The sequence below is a fragment of the Tamandua tetradactyla genome, chromosome 16, assembly GCF_023851605.1.
Source record: "Tamandua tetradactyla isolate mTamTet1 chromosome 16, mTamTet1.pri, whole genome shotgun sequence".
Lineage (NCBI taxonomy): Eukaryota > Metazoa > Chordata > Mammalia > Pilosa > Myrmecophagidae > Tamandua > Tamandua tetradactyla.
In genome coordinates this window covers 79,712,230-79,731,663 of record NC_135342.1, presented here as the reverse complement: position 1 = coordinate 79,731,663, position 19,434 = coordinate 79,712,230, and the positions used below count along the sequence as shown (strand labels likewise).

The window sequence follows — 19,434 nt, the reverse complement described above, 5'->3', positions numbered from 1 at the left end:
GGACACACAGCCAGGCTCCAGGTACCAATCCTCCAAGTCCCCAAATGCATGAGTCAAGAGGGCTTCAGGCAGAGGACAAACTAAAAAGGATTAGGATTCCAGTTGGAAGGGACAGAGGCATACCGATGGTGTTACAAGATCCACCTCAGGGAGGGTTTGCTCCAAGTGGCTAAACAGGCTGACCAGCTGGCTTTAGGGTCGCACAGAGGCTTTCCCCCTTTTCTCACCTGCCCTACGTGTTAGGGGTTGAGTTGTTTCCCCAGAAAAGACATGCTCAAAGTCTAATGTCCAGTCCTGCGACTGGGACCTTATTTGGAAATAGGGACTTTGGAGATGTGATGAGTTGAGGCCAAACCAGAACTTGGGTGGGCTCTAATCTAACCCACTGGTGTCCTAAGAAGGGAAGATCTGGGCAAGAGACAGACACAGAGGGCGGGCCATGCGGCGATGGAGGCGGAGACGGGAGTGAGGCTCGGCAAGCCCAGGGTGCCAAGGACTGCTGGCAACCACGGAAGCTGGAGGAGGCGGGAAGGAGCCTCTTTCGTGGGTGTCCGGGGAAACAAGGTGCCAACACCTTGATTTGGGCTTCCGGTCAGAACTGCACGAGGAGAGACGTCTGTGGTTTTCAGCCACTAACTCGGTGGTACCTTGTCAGGGAAGCCCCAGCAGACCAGGAGACACCCCGCTGTCCGAGCCCCAGAGCTGCTCAGCCCAAGCAGGGAAGAGCCTCTATCTGACTCGAGGAAAAAATGCTTTCTTCTGAAAAGTCGCTGGTGTAACGTTTGGCAAGCTGGTAAAAACTCCTTGTAGATAGGTTAAAAATTAGACAGACTTGAGTTCATTTTTTTCTTTTAAAGATAATTTATTTCAGTTTTCACCTCTGACAATCCAAGGTGTAATATATATGCATATGTATTTCTTCTTCACAGGAAACAGATTTGATTTTAGCACTGTTTTGAGGTCTTCAACCTTGAAACTTTTTCAACCTTAAGATATAGTTTGTGGAATCTCACTTATCACCTAGTGGAACACGAGTTGCAGAATTGTAATACATAAAACACCTCCGTCACTGAACTCTATTTTTAGGTTACTAAAGAGGCAAATGCTTTAATGTGACAATGACATGTTTAGGTTCAAGATAAACTCAGGAGAAAGAGAAAATAGAGAATGTACATATGCAAAACATCACTAAAAACTTCAATTTATAACAAAGGTTGCAGATCAAACACTTTCTGGCACATGTACATATTTGAGGGGATATATGCCCATTGTTTGAATTCCTGGCACTTTCTAGTTGAGCTCATCTGTCTCCAGGTGTCCTCCTGGCAGACGCTAAGGCCGAGCCCTAGGCTTTGGCTCCTGACCCACCGGGATCCTCCCCAGTGGGTGGCTCTATGGCGACACTCTTCTTGCAAAGGAAAGAAACCAGGATTCCATCCACTTCAAAGCTCTACGCCACAACGGCAGGCCCTTCCCCCCACGTTGCCCCCTTCCTCGTTTTCACAAGCACATCCATCTAGGAAAAATGAGGGACAGGCCCAGCTCCCAATTCCAGCCTAGCGCAAAGGGGATCTATCTCACAACAGGAGTCCTCAATCCGTTAAAGTGCAAAGTTCCTTCAAGTGTGGCCCTAGAGAGCCTGCTCACTGCAGGCCAGTTCAGCTCTGCCTTGTCAAACCCTGGAGTCAAATGCCTGAGTCTGGTTCCCACCAAATCGCACGCGTGTTCTGTGGAGGTGTGGGTGTGCAAACGATGGGTGGGACAACCCCAAGACCCCTACTCTCTCCTGGAAGCGAGTTTCTCCCTTCCATTGGTAACTAATGACCAACTTCCCCTATGGGGACACTGCCCCATTAAAACCCCGTGGGCACGCCCAGTCCCCACGATACTGCAGGCTGGGACCCACTCCCCAATCAGGCACTCGCCTGGGCCGGCACATGGAGGCCGGGCTCCGGGTTCCCTGGGGTCAAGGCAGCCGAGCTGTGCATCCTCTCCTTCCCATGACCCCGAGGTGGCTCCCCGAGGAACAGAGGACACGCGGGCCCAGACATGGCAAGAGGAGCCCACTCGTAAATAAGGGCCCTCCTCCTGAATGGAGGAGCCGGTGGGCGGCGATGGTTTGGGTGTGGAGGGCAATTGCTGCATTTCCACAGCCTCGAGCCCTCTGTCCATTCCTCTCTGACCATCCCGCATGTCCCTATTCCCGGCCATGGGAGCAGAAACACAGGCCGGGAGCATCCACACCCAGTTGTACGGTGAGTGAACATCTGGGCCTCAGATCTAAACACAGTACTAGTCCATTAGGGGCATTTCCAGCCACTGCAACCCCCCTTCACTGGGAAGCTCGGCTGAAAGCTTTGCAAGTGAGCCTGGTCTCCAAAGAGCATAAAAATCAACAATATCCAGGAAAGGCGGCTGATGCAATGGAGACTTCAGAGAAACGCTTCCACAGAACTAAAAGGCTGGGTAGGGGGAGGAGAAAGGGGTGAAAAGAAATCAGTCCTGTATCTGGGGGCTCTGTAGGGACCCCCGCCCAGCTACCTGAGAGAAGAGACTAGCCTCTCTACTTCCCTTCTGACCTGGAAGCACCCCTCCCAGAAAGGGTGTCCCTTCCTTCTCCCTCTTGTGACCACAGACCCCTACCTTTTTGGAGCCCCTTTTCCTGCGCTGCCCACTTAGCGGAGGCAGGAGGGAACTGGATGATGCCGCTGATTAGCCCTGTGGCGCTCCTGCATCCTCCCGGGTGAAAGCAGTACCCAGCCAGCCTGATGCCTGGAGTGACGTGAAGGCCACCCACGTCAGATGGGAACCTTCTGGAGACCCCTTTGCAGTGTGAACTCTGGGCACGTTGTCACATCGGGAATCTGGAGTGCCAGGCGGTCCCCATGGAATCAACAACCCTACACAAAACAATCCACAGAAAAGCATATCCCAGTGCCATCGCCTGCCGCCTGTGGGAAAGGACTCCATGGCCAAGGAGGGCTGGGAGAAGTGAGTAACTGAGGACCCATTTGGAGTCAACTCGGGGAAGGGAGAAAAGAAAAAGGTAGCCTGGACTTGGTCTCAGGGGCGGGGGCCTCGAGCTGAGCGTGCCCCGTGCTCGACGCCTGCGCTGGGCTCCCTGTGCTAACACCTCGTCCAGGTCTGAACTGCTGCATGCAGCGCGGGAGCTGGTCCACCGCCCACCCCCCTTTGTGTCATTCCAGCTCCTCAGCCCACTTTTCTCTTCTAGCAAGAAGAAAATCACAGACTACTCCATTTCACAGTACAAGGAACTTAAAATATCAGAATTCGGCTTCCCTACTCTTGTTTAAACGCACACACACACCTGCATGCCCCACACACGCACGCACACAGTGGATGGCATCTGAATATTAACATGGCCCCTCTGAAACGTCTACTGATATTGTTAAAATTATAACAAAGGCCAAAATCATACATGGTTGCATCTCAAGCAGGAACTTTTATTGGAGAGTTTGAACTGTTTTGGCTCCGGTGCCTGGAGGTCAGACAGCAGAAAGGAGGTCATGCCATTGCTAATCACAGGCCTCCTGAGCCCCTGCCACGACTGGAGATATTTCTTCTTGGATGTTATCTGATGCCTCCTGCACTGAGTCAAAAGCCCCTGAGCTTTGAAGGCAGCATTATGTTTTCATCTACAACACAGCTTTCTCCCACCAAGGGGCCCTGTGTCCGGCTGAGTGTGAAATCCCTGCACACAGGGATGACTGCTCACCAAAAGAACCATGGCCATGGAGAGAAGAAACTGCCCCAGGAGGAGAGGAAATCTTAGTGAAGCCAGCAGCCAGCCTTCTTCAAGGGAGGTCACACCTTCTCCAGGTGGACAAGCCAGAGGTACCCCTGAAACGTGAAGCTCAGCCAGAGAAGGGTGTCAACACAAGAGAAGAGAAGGCTCAGCAGCCCCCAGGCCATCTCCAGAATCCTTTCCATCTGGGGGACCCCAAGTTCTCTTGGCACCTTTCCTGACTGGGGAAGCCTAAGATCTCTTTGCATCCCTTTCCCTTGAGGACCCCAAATTCTCTTGGCAGAATTTCCATCTGGGGACCAGCAAAATAGGAACCACTGCTAGAGACCAGATTCATTCCAACTTTCAGGAGTTAGATCTATAAAAATAAGGAGAAAGAAAATGACAACCTCTCTTTCCACTTTAAATTGCTATTTCAAGAGGCCTGTCTGGAAAAACAAAACAAAACAGGGTATCAATATTATTTGGGAAGGTCAGAAATTGCCTTAAAGTGCTTGGAAAAGTCAAAAGGAGTCAAAGCAACATTTGCTTCCTTGGCTTTGACGGTCACCCACCCTACCCCGTACTAGGAGCAAAGCAGGAACCAGGAACTTCCCATCAGCCATGGGGAAAGTCTCAGTTTCTTTTCCAGAAATCAGACCATATCAACACGTCTATACAGAAATCTTATATATACAAGGAGAAGTCTTGTGGACATCTTAAAGTTTGAATGCATTTCAAGTAACTAGGACAAAGCAAACACCGGATACGGAGACAGCAAAACAGGGAGTCCCAGTGTCAGTGCTGCACAAGACAAAGCGCTCCTCTGGACGGGTTTTACAGAGAAGAGAAGTCAGCACAAAGCCTCTAGAGGCGACCGTGAGGCATTTTAAGGGGGAATGAGTTATCTGAAGCAGACACCCAGGTGCCAAGCACACTTGACACTGTTTCCTAAAATCGACTGGGAGGAGATGGGCAGTACCCCCGGCTGACGGTGAGGATGGGCCACTCCCACCACAGGGTCTGCCCAAGCACGGGACAAGTGAACTGGTGACAGGCTGCGCTCTGTTTAGTAACATCCGCTGGGTCGAGGGAAATAAACGTGCGCACACATTCTCCTCTTAGTGAAAACAAGCCGAGTTTTCGAAGCTCCCATCACCTAGTTCTTCTGGTGGCAACATCCCCCACCGGCGCACCAGAGCTCGCTGTCCTTCGGCCCCCCCTCTTCTGGCCACCTGGTGCCCAAGCCCTGCTCAGCCGCCGCACACTCCCTCTGCAGCATGCCTGGGTGGAACTCCGTGCAGGGAGTCGGCCCCAGCTGGATGAGTGACCATCAGGCGGGTGTTTGTTGTGCTCACATACGGAAGGAACTGGACCTCACAGACTGCAGGAGGTGGTGAGGGTAAAGGAGGAGTTGGAGGATGGAAGGAGAGAGCCCCCTCAGGTCTAGTTCAAGGCCAGTGACTGCAAAGCAATGGGGAGGAGGCAGAGGAATCCAGACTGCCCGGGAAAGCTGACAGGAGGGAAATGGAGCAGACCTGGGACCAGCTCGCTGGGTGATTGGAGTAAGATTGTAGACCCCTTTTCCCAGATAAAAGCCTTGTTCCAGGCCCTGGCTGTGACATGGACAGAGGTAAAAAGGCTTGGGCTGCAGAAGGTAGAAGCCCCTTCTGGAGAATGCCAGGCTGCCAGGGGGTGAGGGTGCCCACTGTTCAGAGATGCAAAATCCACTCCGCTAACCAGCCTCGGGCAATCGCTACCAGAAGCCGCCTCTTGCCGCTGCCCTGCTTTGATCAATGTAATGCTGAACATGAATTTCTGTCTTTTTTGAAATAAAGAGCAGCACTGTTTGGTTTTACAAAGGGAAGTTGTCTTGCAGCTCTTAGAGATGCTTCTCTTTCCTGTGCTTGTTATAAGACAGAAAACACATGGCTACTCCCAGGAGCCGCGCACGGAATTTCTCTGCTTCCAAAGGCAGCTGTCAGCTGACCATGAATCCTTTGAAGATGCTGGCACACACCAGCTGATGTGATTCATTTCCAGCATGGCCACAGAGGTCCTGCAGTGTCCAGGGACTCACGGCAGGCAGGCAGGACACCCTCTGCACCCGCCTCACTCTAAAATAGGTGCTTCCCTCCTCTGCGGTCCTGTGACTCCCAGTTCCCACGTACGCAGGGAGGGGTGGGGAAAGAGCAAGGCCAGCTAACACTGAAAGGGCTCAGTGCCCCCTCCTCACAGCGGCTCCCCAGTGGGAGCTCCGTTCGCTGGGGTGCCCCAGGAGAGGGTGGGTACTCGAAGCCCCACACCTGCCAGGGAGTCTTGGGGCCTTGAGCACAATGGACAGCACCTGCCCTCCCAGTCACTGGTGTAACACTGGTTGCAGCTCCCTCGCCTCCCGCCTGCCCTTCCCCATATCCCATGCCCACCCCAGCCCTTCCCTTCCGGCACGATCAGCAGGATGGCAGTCCGTGCCAGCTGGGAGCAGGAGCTGTGGGCAGACGCTGCTCCTCCTCCTCCCTGTCGGGCACAGTCACTTCGGTTTTAGCCCCATGACCCAAGGGGCACTGTGGCAGGCAGAGTGGGAGTGGACACAGGCAGCAAGGAGGACGACAGCCGGGCATCTTCTAGCTGCAGGTCTGGGCAGCGCAGGGGCTCTGGGAGTGGCGGGAGCCATGCAGGGGTATGTGTGTGACAGCCAGGTGCTGGTCCTGGGCAGGCAGCCCACCCCACAGTCCTCTTTGGGGGGCTCTGAGGCAGCCTCCTGGGGGCCTATTCCATGGCCATTTGCTCAATGTGGTCACTAAGCAGCTTGTACTGCTCTGGAAGAGAAAACCATGTTATTTCGGGGAAGAGAGAAGGCTGAGCGTCCAGGTATGTCCTACTTTTCTTCTCTGGGGTAATGGCAAACCAGGACCTTACAGGAAAGGTGAGGGCTGGCGTCTCTGCCTTCTACAGTATCCCCTGGGTGCCAAGCCCCCAGAGCAGGGCTATGCTTCCAAGGGGCTTGGGTAACCCGGACCCCTCAGTTACAACACAGTGGGCACTGGGCATGAAACTGAACTTGCAAGTGGGTTCCTTGGAGGCAGGGACACGCCTTCGTACAGAAGTAAGGTCACAGCGGCTCCCCCAGGAAGCCCGTGGAAGGCCCAAGAGGTGGGACGGGTACACCCCGCAGCCCTGGCCTGGGTTCTGAGACCACACACAGGGGCTGCATGGTGGGGACAGCAGTGGGGTTCTCCTTGCCCTGTGCCAGCACGGGGAGCCAGCTGACAGCATCCTGCCCCGTCCAGGCCGTCCCTGACATGCCCACGCCTCCTGGGGGCCCTCCGCCAAGGCTCCCTGTAATTTGGAAATCAGTGTAGGATGGACTTCTTTTCAGGCCATGAGGAAGAACTATTTTGGTAGCAGACAGGATAATACACAAAGAAAGGTCAGCCTGGAGGTAGGCTGGGAGCTAACATCAGCAACATGTTCCCTTTTGTCATAAAAGCCAGTGATTCTGGGAAAAACCTCAAGACCCTCCCCCCCCACTTCCCTTTGTCCCCCCACCCACCATGGCTCTCATGACAGCGTGATTCTAGAAGAAAAGAGTGGCCAGAGGTGGGGCAGCTCATGTTGGAGTGAGACTGTTTACAAAGCTCGGAGTCTGAGCATTAAAAGGCCTCTTTACCGTGGGCCGTGTGGGAACAGGGGCTAGCCAGCTCTGCCCCCAGTCCAGTCCACCCTCGGCAAGTTCCATCTAGGAGGAATGGCTTTCAAAAGTGGAAAATGTGGGTGTATGGGGTGGGTCAGTGGTAGAATGCGCGCCTTTCACACAGGGGACCCGGGTTCGGTTCCCAGACCATGCACCCCACCCCCCAAAAATGTGGAAAATGTGTGCCGAGCACGGAAGCGGATGGAAGGAAAGAGGAGGGGTGAGTCGGGAGTTGTAGTTAACCTCACATTGCTCCTCTCAATAGGAGCTCTGCTCCGCGGGTGGGAAACTCCGGTCTGCAGAGCAGCGGCTCCTACAATCTGCCGGCCCCTCCCCATGGAAACTACGCCGCGCCCCACGGCCCGCGGCGGCTCTCACCTTCATCCAGGTTGCCGATCACTGCCTGCTTCTTCAGGAAGTCGTTGCACAGCTTCTTGCTCAGCCCGAAAGCCAGCATGTTGTGCGTGAACGTGCTGGAAGAAGAGACACCCGTGAGCCTCCACCCTGCCGGCCTCCTGGGGAGAGGGCGCGGCACTGGGGCGGGCACCGGCATGAGGCCTGCCTGAAATGGCCAGCGAAAATAACAATGCGCTGTTACCGAATAGGCCACCTGACCACACCCTGAGGTCACAAGGCCGGCTGCCATCAGGTGCTATGCTGGGAGGCTGGACTGATTAGGACTGGACGCGTTGGCACAGGAGACCATGGATCTCCTGCCGTGTCATGGGTCTGCAACGCAGAGGGGGTGGCTGGAGAGGACGTGGATGCAGTGTGCCTCCCTGAGCACAGCGGCTGCCCGCCCCTCACCCAATCCTGCGGGAGCTGCGGAGAGGGGGCAACTCCGAAATCTAGACCTGGCTGCTGCGACCACCCCACGGCCTGAGGCCCTTCCAGGGAGGGAGGTGCTGGGGCTGGCGATGCGTCCGTCCCTCTGCCCCCAGCGTCTTACCCCAGCTGCCCGAAGGTGATGTTCTCGTCAACCCGCAAACTGTCGTCGCGCTCCTCCTGGGTCATGTGGCACCACTTCTCCCTGCAAGCACAGGAGGCGAGAGGAAAGGGGAGTCAGAGAAGGCCATCCGTGGCCCCAGCCACTCCCCTCCAGCCCCAGCACTGATCTGCAGGGGTGACAGGCACCCTGACCAGGAAAGGGGGGAGGGAAGGAACTTCTCAGCTGCAGAGCTGTCCGCCTCGCTTTTGCAGAGGCCTGTGAGGATTCTCCCCACATCGTCTGCTGATGAACCCAGAACAGACTCGGGTATTTCATTCTCTCCAAGATGACGAGCTCCAGGCGCAAACACGCTTCCCAGCGAGCTGGGGATGGGTGCCCAGAACATTCTTTAGAAAACGAGAACACGGCCACCCTCTCCTCATCTCACGGCTCCACCTGACAGGGCCCCCGGGCATCGCGTGGTGAGTGGGGCCCGGCACAGGGCAGGAAGCTCTGGGCCCCGTGCCCGCAGGCCCAGGAGTAGGGAGCAGGTAGGAGGCCTGAGGATGCCCCTCCTTCACCAGGGCTCCCCTCCACCCTGGCCCCCGAGGCATGACAGCATGCCCTTCACAAGGCCTCTGGGGACCATCCCCAGTGGGGGCACAGCCGTAGGAAGGCATAGCTGGAAACCCCGAGTGAGAAGTGGGGAGCACCCCGCCAGCAGGGCTGTGGCTCTCGGGAGCGCACCAACGCGGAGGCCTGCAGTGCGGGTGCTCCTCTGTGCTCCCCGCCCCGTGCTCGGCTGGGAGAGGCACTGATTCTTTGCATTTCCAGAAGAGAAATCACCCGCTCCTGGGGGCCAAGCGCCCTGCCCCGCTGGTGGCGGTGGGGCCTGGCCCGTGTCGGGGTGGCCTGTACCCTCTCCCCCAGCACCGCCCTCTTTGCGGGGGGCTGGGAACGGCCCCTCCTCACCACTCCATGGGTGAGGACAGACACATCTCAGGGAAGGACACTACTTGCAGAAGCACCTGCAGATGTTGGGGAGAATGTCACTTTAGACCATTTATCCCTAAAAATAAAACGCTGGATGGATGAATGTGACTAAAAAAAGGCTAAGAGAAAGATAAAAGAAAAGGGAGAGAGGAAAAGTATGTGGGAGTGAGGGGTCAGGATGATGGAGAAGCCAAAGAACGAGAAATGAAAGAAAAGAACAAAAATTTGTAACTGTCTTGGGCCGCGTGGCCGTAGGCGGTCCTGGGGCTGTGTGCAGCGGGGGGCACAGGCGCCAGGGCACAGTGGGCAGGGGCACCCCTTCAACTCACCACCACACCTCGAGGCACACCCCAAGGCCCCACTTCCAGGTCCCTGATTAACACCCTCTTCCCCCAACACTGCCCTTAGGGCTGTCCTGGGACCCCCACCAGCAGGGCTGCCATGTCCAGCCATGCAGGTGGGCACTGCACAACCCCAGTCACTAGGGGGCATGGCCCCTGGCCTGGACGCTGTGGCTAGTACCCCATGGGGATAGTTCCCCTGACCGCCTGAAGAGGCTGGGGCCACTGACCACGGGCAGCACAAGGCGGTGCCTGAATGGGAGACACTGCCACGTGCACGTCACTAGCAGCTTGGAGGTGGACATGCAGCGAGCCACCCAGGGTCCAGACAGGGGACTCAGACCCAGTGGCCAAAGGCCTGCTGAAAGGGGAACGTCCCAAGAGAAAGTCATTTGTGCCCCTGTGAGCAGGGAGGACGCTACTGGAGTCTTGTCGTCAGCTCAAGTGACAAGAGAAATACTGTCGGAGGCTTGCCGTTGCTGGGGACCTGGATTCACCCCCCACCATGTGCTTCTCTTGCAGGGGAGGCTCTGAGGTACCTCTGCGTGGGTGTCAGGGCAGGGCAGAGGGGTGAAGACCGCACAGGGGTAGCCGCGATGGGCAGGCCCAAGGCCTTGGGAGGCTGCTGTCCTCCCAGCGGGGCCTGGCATGGCACTGCCACCTGGAAGGGGCCCGATCAGCGCAGAGCTGACCGCAGTGTCCCTCTTAGGACCCAGGCTGGCTGGGCCAAGCAGCTCTGCTCCTGGAAGATGGGTTTCATTGTGGTATTATCCGGATAAAGTGGGGGAATGGGGGGAACCCTTTTTTTTTCATAATCACACAGCCACATTGCAAAAGTTCTATCATTAGACAATCATCTTCAAGAAACATGGCTACTGGAACACAGCTCTACAGTTTCAGGCACTTCCCTTTAGCCACTCTAACATACCATAAATTAAAAAGGGGATATCTATAAAATGCATAAGAATAAATTCTTCAAGTTCACTCATTAATGTTAGTTCATATCAGTGAGACTATACAGTATTTTTCCTTTTGTTTCTGGCTAATCTCACTCAGCATAATGTCCTTAAGGTCCATTCGTGTTGCTACATACTTCATAACTTTATTCTGTCTTAACAGCTGCGTAATATTCCATCGTATGTATATACCACAGCTTGTTTAGCCATTCGTCTGTTGATGGACATTTGGGCTGTTTCCATCTCTTGGCAGTTGTAAATAATACTGCTATAAACATTGGTGTGCGAATGTCTGTTTGTGTCTTTGCCCTCATGTCCTCCGAGTAGATACCTAGCAATGGTATTGCCAGGTCATATGGCAATTCTATACTTAGCTTCCTGAGGAACCACCAAAATGCCTTCCACAGCAGGAACCTTTTTTTTAAAGGTATATTTATTATACCCAAATGTTCCTTTCAAAATAAAGTTACATAGTAAGTCAGATTCCTCATAAAACTCTAAGCACTACAAATAGATCACTGATTAAAGGAAACATGCATCATGGAATTTTCTTCAAAAAAAAAAAAACTGTATCTGAAACTATATTTTGAATAGGCAGGTCTTTAGCTCTAAGAATAGGATTAAAAAGGATATCTAAGGGAAACAATGTTTGAACAATTAGAAGGGCAGACGGGACTTCCTTAGAAACGGTGGAGAATTACCTCCTTCCTCACTCAGAGAGAACCTTCTGACTGACCGGAGGCGGGGACCATATTTCTCAGCTCCTTTGAAAAGCAAACACGTCTGCTCTCCTGGCCTACCAGCCTGGCGTCGGAGTTTCACGGTACGCCTGGGGCAGGCCGCTAATCCGCCTCACTTGTGGCCGGGGACGTGGTACAGTTGCCACCTGCCCACTCACGTGCCACGGACCAAACCTACTGGCAAAAGGGTGTCTCTTTCCAAGTAACAGTGTTGACTCTCAATCACTCTCAGACACTCCACATGTGTATTTTGTGGGGAGAGAAGGGTTAGGGGCAAAGAGGAGGCAGTGAGAAAGCTGCTCTTACAAGCTGTTATGATACATACATATATATACATTTAAATACAGTCTGAGTTCTTTTTCAGTTTTCCTTATTCATTTCTTGCCAACTCCTAATCTTTAAACATTCGGGACCCTAAAGGCCCTGGACACCTGGGTTCTCTCTTACTTCCATGCCACCTCTGCCAGTTTACCTGGTCTACACATGCAAACACATCGCCAAATGTGAGATAAAAAACCCTGCCATCCGCAGGGGCCCCTGTGGGCTCCCAGCAAACAGTCCCAGTGCCCCAGAGACGTGGCTAGGGGAGGACCCCGGCCACGCGCACAGACCCTCCTATCACAGGGTGGCCTGCCAGCCCCTGCACCCCAGGGGTACAGTATGGCCCAGAAGAGGGACTCTGCACCTGCCCACGTCCCCTGTGCAGGCTGATGTGACTGAGGACAAGGAGGTGCGCCGCGGGCAGGTGCCAGGCAGCTGGGACGGGCAGGGGGCTGGCTGAGAGCTCCACTCACTCACCGTCGGGGCACACCTTCCCTACCCTCTCCCCTCGGCCAACGCGTTCTGGGCTTTTCGTTATGTCTCAAGGGTCACAGCGGTTTCCTGATGATTTCAGGGTGCTCTGTCCTTGGTAAGCTCCTGCCCTGTGAAATCTAGAGATAAGCTCATCGCCGGCTGGCCACCCGGCCCCCGCAGCCCCCTCCCTTCGAGTTGCACTGGCGCCTGGGCTCGGGTTCCCACAGCGCCCAGGCTACACCCCTCCCCGGGGCCCCCGATGGCCCGCACTGGGGAAGGGGACAAAGTCACACGGACACACACCTCTTCTCCTCCTCCTCTCCAGCATCCCCTCTGGAGCGGCAGCAGAAACAGGTAAACAAAGGAACATGTCAGAGTCATGCAAGATATGTGGGTGGAAAAAAGAGAACAAGTGAAAGAATGAGTTATCATAGGCAGAAAAGGAGAGTGACAGAAAGAGACAGAATATCTGAAATAAATCTATCTCCTAGAAGTCTGAGAATGAAACAAGAGGAAAACCCCATTTGCCCTAATTACTTTTCCTGGCAGAGTATAAAATTCTCTCTAGAGTCCTCTGGAATAGTTTGCACATCTTTCCTGCTCCATTCCCTCCCTCCGCTTCCCCAGCTGATGCAGCCAGGGCAGATGGCTACAAGATGGCGGCAGGCCACTCTCCCCTGGTGGGGGGTTAGCTACCCCACTCCCAAAAGAAAATGCTCACAATACTCCCAAATGCAAGATTACAAATGTCTTTACTCAAAAAGCAGCCATGTGCTTTCTCTCCACCAGGGAGAAGGCTGAGGGACGGCCCTGATGTTGGAGAAGGAGGGGAGCTCGTTTTATTAATGAGGAAACTGAGGCTCAGGGGGCCCTGGGACTGCTGGGGCCTTGTGATCACAGATGCCCCCGGGGTCTGCTCCCCCTTCACTGCCTGACCGCATTAGGCAGTGGGGGACAGTCTCACCTCACTACAGCCAGGGAGAGAACCAAGCAACAGCTTCCACAGATGCTAATGCCAACCCCCTCACTGCCACCACATGCATTTTGGAGACGGTTTTCAAAAGGGGTACCCTGAAGTGGCGAGGCCAGGATGACCAGAAGAGGCAGTACCAAGTAGCAACTGCATTTTCCCTCCATTCAGGCCACCAGCTCCCCTCCAACCCCCAGGCTGGGCAGGGTCTGGGCCTCAGGGTGCCGACTCCAGGCGTGTAAGCAGGGTGCATCTAATGGTGTCATTCAATCGGATTTTGCATGTTCTGGGAGGGCGAGGCCAAGTCATGCCAGAGCTCTAGGACAGAAAGCGCTCATGCAGGCTAAGGGCCCCCACCCCAAGCCGTGTACCCCAGCACCCTTCCTTCAGGCAGCTTGCAGGGTGCCAGGGCTGAAAGGGGATGGAGAAAAAATGTATACACATCAACTCAGCTGCGCCACTGCTCTCCTTGGTCCTGAGGCAGAGTGGGGCAGCACGTGGCTCCTACCTGGTAGTGGGCGATCGCTTTCTCCTCTCACAGTGGACGGCGTCGAAAAAGGCTGCATTCCAGAACCGCAGAGTGTGCCTGCAGAAGACAGGTAGTGGGGAAAGTTCTCTTCATGGAAGGCAGGAAAGGCATCGGTTCTCAGGCCCACTTGTGGGGCACAAGGTGGAATTTCTTGCCACATCTGCACGAACTTACAAAAAGTCTCAGAGAGGCAGAGCTGAGGTAGGAAATTTCTCCAAATACAGATGGTTCCCGAGGGCCTGTGTCTCTTAGCAGAGCAGGCGGAAATAGGGCGAGAAAGCCAAACCTAAGCTGTGAGGCAGGCCCAAGAAGGGGATGGAGCTGGGTGAACTGTGGGATTCATCGGATTCAAATGGAAGACATTGTTTTTCACTTCTCCATTCCCTATGGAGGCCCAAGAGGAAGCAGAAGGTTCGGGAAGAACTGCTTTTTTCAGAATGGGAAGAAGCAGGGCTAAAAACCATAAATGGAAATCTGGCAGGGACATACCATGTGCACAGAGGACAAACAAGTTGACAAACTAAGAAAAACTCTTTTTAAGGATCAGTGGTTGGCAAAAACGGCCTGTGTGCCAATTCCGGCCCACTTTCTGATTCTGCAAATAAAGCTTTATTGGCACGCAGTCACCCCCATTCATTTACGTCTTGTCGATGGCTGCTTTTGTACTACAATGGCAGGGTTGACTACCTGCAACAGAAACTGTCTTGCCATCAAAGCCTAAAATATTTATCATTTGGTCCTTTACTGAAAAATCTGTCTGGAGGAGCCAAGCTCAGTCATTGGACCCCCAGAGTCTCTTTCTTTACTGGACCCTGGCCGGGTTCAAACTTCCTCACTGGGTCTCCCTGACAGCTCCAGCCCAGAGCCCCTTCCTCGGGCTGCCCTGTGCATGGGCTCTGCTGTGGGCAGACTGCAGTCTTCAGGGGCGCTGACGCCCACATGGGTGCCAGGTGCTAGGACACCACCTCACTTGTGAGTGGCTGCAGATGAAACACAGAGATGGAGGGCTCTGCAGGAACAAGGACGGCGTAGGCGGCTGTCTGCAGAGCAGGGCCGGGCAGGCTGTCCCCTGACCACTGCTCTCTCACTTCAACCAGGGCTTCCTCACTCCTTTCAACTCTGCTGAGATCTAACTCACATACCATAAAGTCATCCTTTTAAAGTGCACAATTCAGTGGTTTTTAATATATTCTGAGTTGTGCAACCATCACCACTAATTTTTCACCACCCCAAAAGGAACCCTGTACCCATCAGTAGTGACTCCTCTCCCACCAGCCCCCAACCCCAGTCCCTGTCAACCAGAAAGTATCTACCTTCTGGATTTGCCTATTCCATCGATTTGCCTATTCTGGACTTTCATCTAAATGGAATCAGACACTGTGTGGTCTTTCGTGTCTGGTTTCTTCCACTTGGTGTAATGTTTTCAAGGTTCATCCACGTTGTAGCATGTGTCAGAACTTTGTTCCCTGTTATGGCTGAACAATATTCCATTGCATGACTAGACTGCACTTGGCTTATTCATTTATACTGATGACTATTTAGGCTGTTTCCCCTTGAGCTCTGATAAATAATGCTGCTGTGCACATCTGCGGATGTGCTTTTGTGTGGACACACATTTTCACTTCTCTTGGGTAAAACCCTAAGAGTGGAGTTTCTGGGTCATACGTTAACTCTGTTTAACCTTTTAAGGAACTGCTAGACTATTTCCCACAGCAGCTGCACCATTTTACATTCCCACCACAGTATGTGAGCTTTCCAGTTTCTCACATCCTTGTCAACACTTTTTATTGTCAGTCTCTTTAATTTTAGCCATCCTATTGGGTGTGAATGACCTTCATTTTTGATGGATACCAAAGCAGCTAGAAAGTGAATGTGGGGTCAGTGGCTGCTGCATGTGCAGATGGAGATGGAAGCTGCGAGCCAGGGCTTACCAGATGGGCTGCTGCTGCAGGTGGGCGTACAAGTAGATCTTCTCCCCCCTCCTCTCCTCAGGGCTGAGTGCAGGCTCTGCGGGATGGGCACAGAGGCTGAGGGTGGCTCTGGCTGAGCACCCACGCCAGCAAACCCCACAGCCAAGGTCCCTGACAACTGCTTCTCCCACCAGAAATAAGAGCGAAGGTCAGAAGCACACACACTGAAATCCCACACCAGCCTTCCTGCCACTCACAGGCAGTGACGACGCGATGCACGAGCTGTTTATAGGGCCCTCCCTTTGCCCCCTTCCTGCCAGTCAAAGGGCCCCCATGGGTGCCAGGTGCCGAGGACCCACCGAGTTCTAGCACGGTAGCTAGCACAAGGTAGGGAGGGGCCCTGCCCCCCCTTGGTGCTGGCCCCCGGGGCGCCCAGGGGGCCGCGCAGAGCAGGGCCCACCCACCTATCTTCCGCTGCTTCTCCTTGGGTCTGCTTTCGTCGTCCCTTGGGGGAAAGAAATCACAGTCACAACAAGTCCATGCCAACAAGCTCAAACCAAGACTCCTCGAAACACGGAGAGTTTTACATTTCTGAACTGGGGGCGCATCGTAGCATCAATGTGTGCATTTAATGGGGTTTTCTGTGAAAACTTCTATTCAATTACTGCAGCACTTGTCAATCACTACTATTTTGGCCTCAAGGGCACGTGGCACTTAGACGTCTTTATGCCACTTTCTCTGAACCCCCAATTGTACCGACCAGAGAAGACGCAGGCCTGGCCCCTGGCTGTCACCACACCCTCGGCAGGGACATGGGGATCCGGGGTGGGCTCGTGGCAGCCCTCGGGCTGAGAGCTCTCTCTGGCGGACGCTGCCCCTGTGTTGGTGGAAGTCTCAGTTCCTTCCTCCTGCTTCTAAAATGCCCACCCCACAAAGGTCCCTCCCATTTCCCCCCAAGAACTGCTCTCCTGGGAGAGGAGGCGCCTGTAGCTTCCATACGCTCCTCAGCATCCTGAGAAAACCACGGAGCCCACAGGGAGCGCCCTGTGTGCCCACAAGTGGTGTGGCGCGGGGGTGGGCTGGCTGGCAGGTGGCAATGCCCCCCCACGTCCGCAGTGCTCCTCAGGCCCCTTGTCCACTCCCGCGCGGCCTGTGCCACGTCCCACAGACCCGGCAGCCTCGTCCACCAGCCAGAGCAAGACTCGGCCTCTCAGCAGCACTCACTCGCTCTTCTTGACCAGGGGCCCCTTCAGCTTGGTCTCCAGCCCCCCGAAGAAGCCCTTCACGTTCTCTGTCCGTGCCGAGGTGGTCTTCAGGAGCCGCTCGGCCATGTCCTTCTTCTCTGCAAACCAGCTGTTGGCAGACTTCAGGTAGGAGTCGACGCCCCCTGCGGGCTTCTCCTTGGCCTCCGAGGGGAGCAGCTGAGGTTTACCTTAAGAGGAGACAGGGAGTCCGCACTGTGTCGGAGCCTGCACCATCCCTGGGGCGGTGGGGAAATCTCCTTCCTCGGCCCCCCTGGTCGGGAGGTGGGTCAGGGAAGGCTCCAGCTGCAGGGGAAGCAGTCAAGGGCTGGGACTCCTTCTCCCTCTCAAGAGCAGTCACTAAGCACCTACTGTAAACCAAGAAGTCTGCCAGGTACTTTCAGGGACTAAAGAAGAAGCAGGTAAGGGTCCAGCCCTAAAGAAGCATAAAGTTTGGTAAGGAGTGAGAAATGCACAGCAGGGAGGGGGGGACTGTGGTGACAGGGCCAAGTGCTGCAGGAAGACAGAAAACAATGCTTATTTCCTGGTGTGAGATTTAAGACAGGCTTGGTGGTGTCTGGGCCAGGCATGAAAGGCAGGTGAGTGTGGATGTGAGACGGTGGCAGCAGGAGGGATATGTAGATGAGAACAAGTTAGGGCAACAGAGGGGCCCGTCTTGGGGCAGGGCACAGGGCTCGCAGGTCAGGGCGCCCTGCGCAGGTCATGGGCGGCGCATCCACTGCTGGTGTAAGCGGCTCTGCGCCCAGATCCGGCCCCGGCAGGCAGCACGGCCACAGCTTCTTTGGGAGCAAGGCACACAGCTAGACAAGAGGTTCCCACCTGACCCAAAGGCAGTGACGGGAGGCCTGGCCATGGGCAGAGGCCAAGGGTGTGGAGAGGCCAGCAGCTGGGGATGAGAAGTGGGAAGAGGACACACTGTAGGGCCGGCATGCAGCCGTGGGAGAGGGTGGACATGGGAGCTGGTGCTGGGTGCTGCCTGACCCGGTCCTAGGCCCCGGGCAGGCTCCAGGAGCCTCTGCTGAGGTTGCCCGAGGAGCTCCAGGCAGGGAATCCTCAGCTCCCCCACACTGGAAGGACCCAAGGAAACGCGCTAGAAGAGGCCTGGCAGCCTCAGTGTGCAGAAGAGTCTGCACGCAGCAGGGGCATCTTCAGCCCCCGCCGGGGCGTGCTTTCCAGTCGGCAACCCCAGCCTTCCCCGCGACGTCAACAGCCAGCCTGGCATCATGTTTTACTAAAACATAAAACCAACGTCGTCCTGGCCGTCACTGTAACGTTCTCACTTCCTAAGTGTGGTTTCAGACCGTGGGGTGCAGCCACTCCCCCCTCCCCGCTCTGGGGTATGGCTCTCGGCTTGGTCCCTCCCTGCGTCCTTTCCCCCATGTCCTCAGGCCCAAGAAGAGCCCGCCGGCCCTGCAGGTGCGTCTTACCCACGTGGTAGAAGGTGAAGCACATGGTCATGAGGCTCTTGGCAGGCCCGAAGTCGTCCAGCTGGTGACACCTGGAAGGAGAGGCGAGGCGTCCACCCGAGCGCTCACGGGAGGGCATCAGAACAAGACCGAAATGCTTCCCAACCAGCGAGAGCAGCTCCTCACTCCCACGATGTGCTCACCCTGGGCAGCCGGGTGAGGGCCCAGCTACTCGCCGGGGCCGGGCCGGGTGGGCAGGGAGGACAGCGCAGCCCCCAGCGGCCCTCTGCTGCCTGAAGACCCAGGCGGGAGGCCCTCGGCCGCGGCAGGGCCCAGAGGTCGGGCTTCAGGCTGAGGAAGCGCAGCCCCGACTCTGCTCCCAGCCCACAGCCCTCAGGCCCATGATGGGCCCAAGAACCGCGCCTCAGACTAGAGAGCCTCACAGCCCCTGCTTCCAGCAGGGCCCGCCCGGTCTCTGATGATGTCCCCGTCTGTTCTTGTGACGCTGACACTGCGCGCCCAGGGCCCCATGCCGAGGACTGTGGCTTTATGTTATAAAATTGGGGCTATACACCCACCTACCCTACATGCTTGATGAGGATCAAAGGAAACTATGATGTTAGAAAGACCTCACATATACTCAAAAATATTCTATAACCATAAGGGATTCTAGTTACTATCGTAATATTCTAATGTACACAGAGATCTGTTCAACTTCGCAAACACAAAAAAGGATGGGGTGGCGATGGAGACTTCAAAAAGAAAGACTTCCTGACACTAGTTACTTAGGCTACTAAAGGTACCAAAGCACCATGTTCACTGCTAATAAGAAAAGAAAACGAGGAACTAACTAAATGCCACAGGGGTGAGCAGAATGAACTGAAGTCCGCCCTCACATTAGACCACCACACAGCCAATAAAAATGCAGAATTGGACATAAGCTATTAACGCCTTTTGTGGGTACAAGAGAAGTTTGCTGGTGCTTAGCAGCGGGCACCTGTTGGGAGCTGAAGGCAAACCGCCGCAGCAGGCGTGCGTGGGGTCTTACCTTGGCATTCTGACCCTCTTCTGTTCTGCTTCCTTTCACAATTTTCTTTCCTCTTTAACTTCTACTTTGGACAAGCATTATTCTTTTTGTAAGTCAACAGATATGATCTAGACAGTG

General features: G+C 54.9%; 1 protein-coding gene across 2 annotated transcripts in view; it reads right to left on the bottom strand.

Moving 5' to 3' along the window:
• Positions 1–3,443: 3,443 nt before the first annotated feature.
• The window catches only part of KIAA0513 (KIAA0513 ortholog), a 57,079-nt gene continuing 41,088 nt past the window's right edge, over positions 3,444–19,434 (bottom strand). For both annotated transcript variants that reach the window (XM_077133215.1, XM_077133214.1), the window contains 8 exons: positions 18,291–18,361; positions 16,826–17,033; positions 16,066–16,106; positions 15,623–15,698; positions 13,671–13,748; positions 8,389–8,469; positions 7,818–7,912; positions 3,444–6,564 (listed from right to left, as the gene is read on the bottom strand). In XM_077133215.1, coding sequence (XP_076989330.1) covers positions 6,515–6,564; positions 7,818–7,912; positions 8,389–8,469; positions 13,671–13,748; positions 15,623–15,698; positions 16,066–16,106; positions 16,826–17,033; positions 18,291–18,361 — 700 coding nt within the window. In that variant the 3' untranslated portion in view covers positions 3,444–6,514. The remainder of the gene's footprint in view (positions 6,565–7,817; positions 7,913–8,388; positions 8,470–13,670; positions 13,749–15,622; positions 15,699–16,065; positions 16,107–16,825; positions 17,034–18,290; positions 18,362–19,434) is intronic.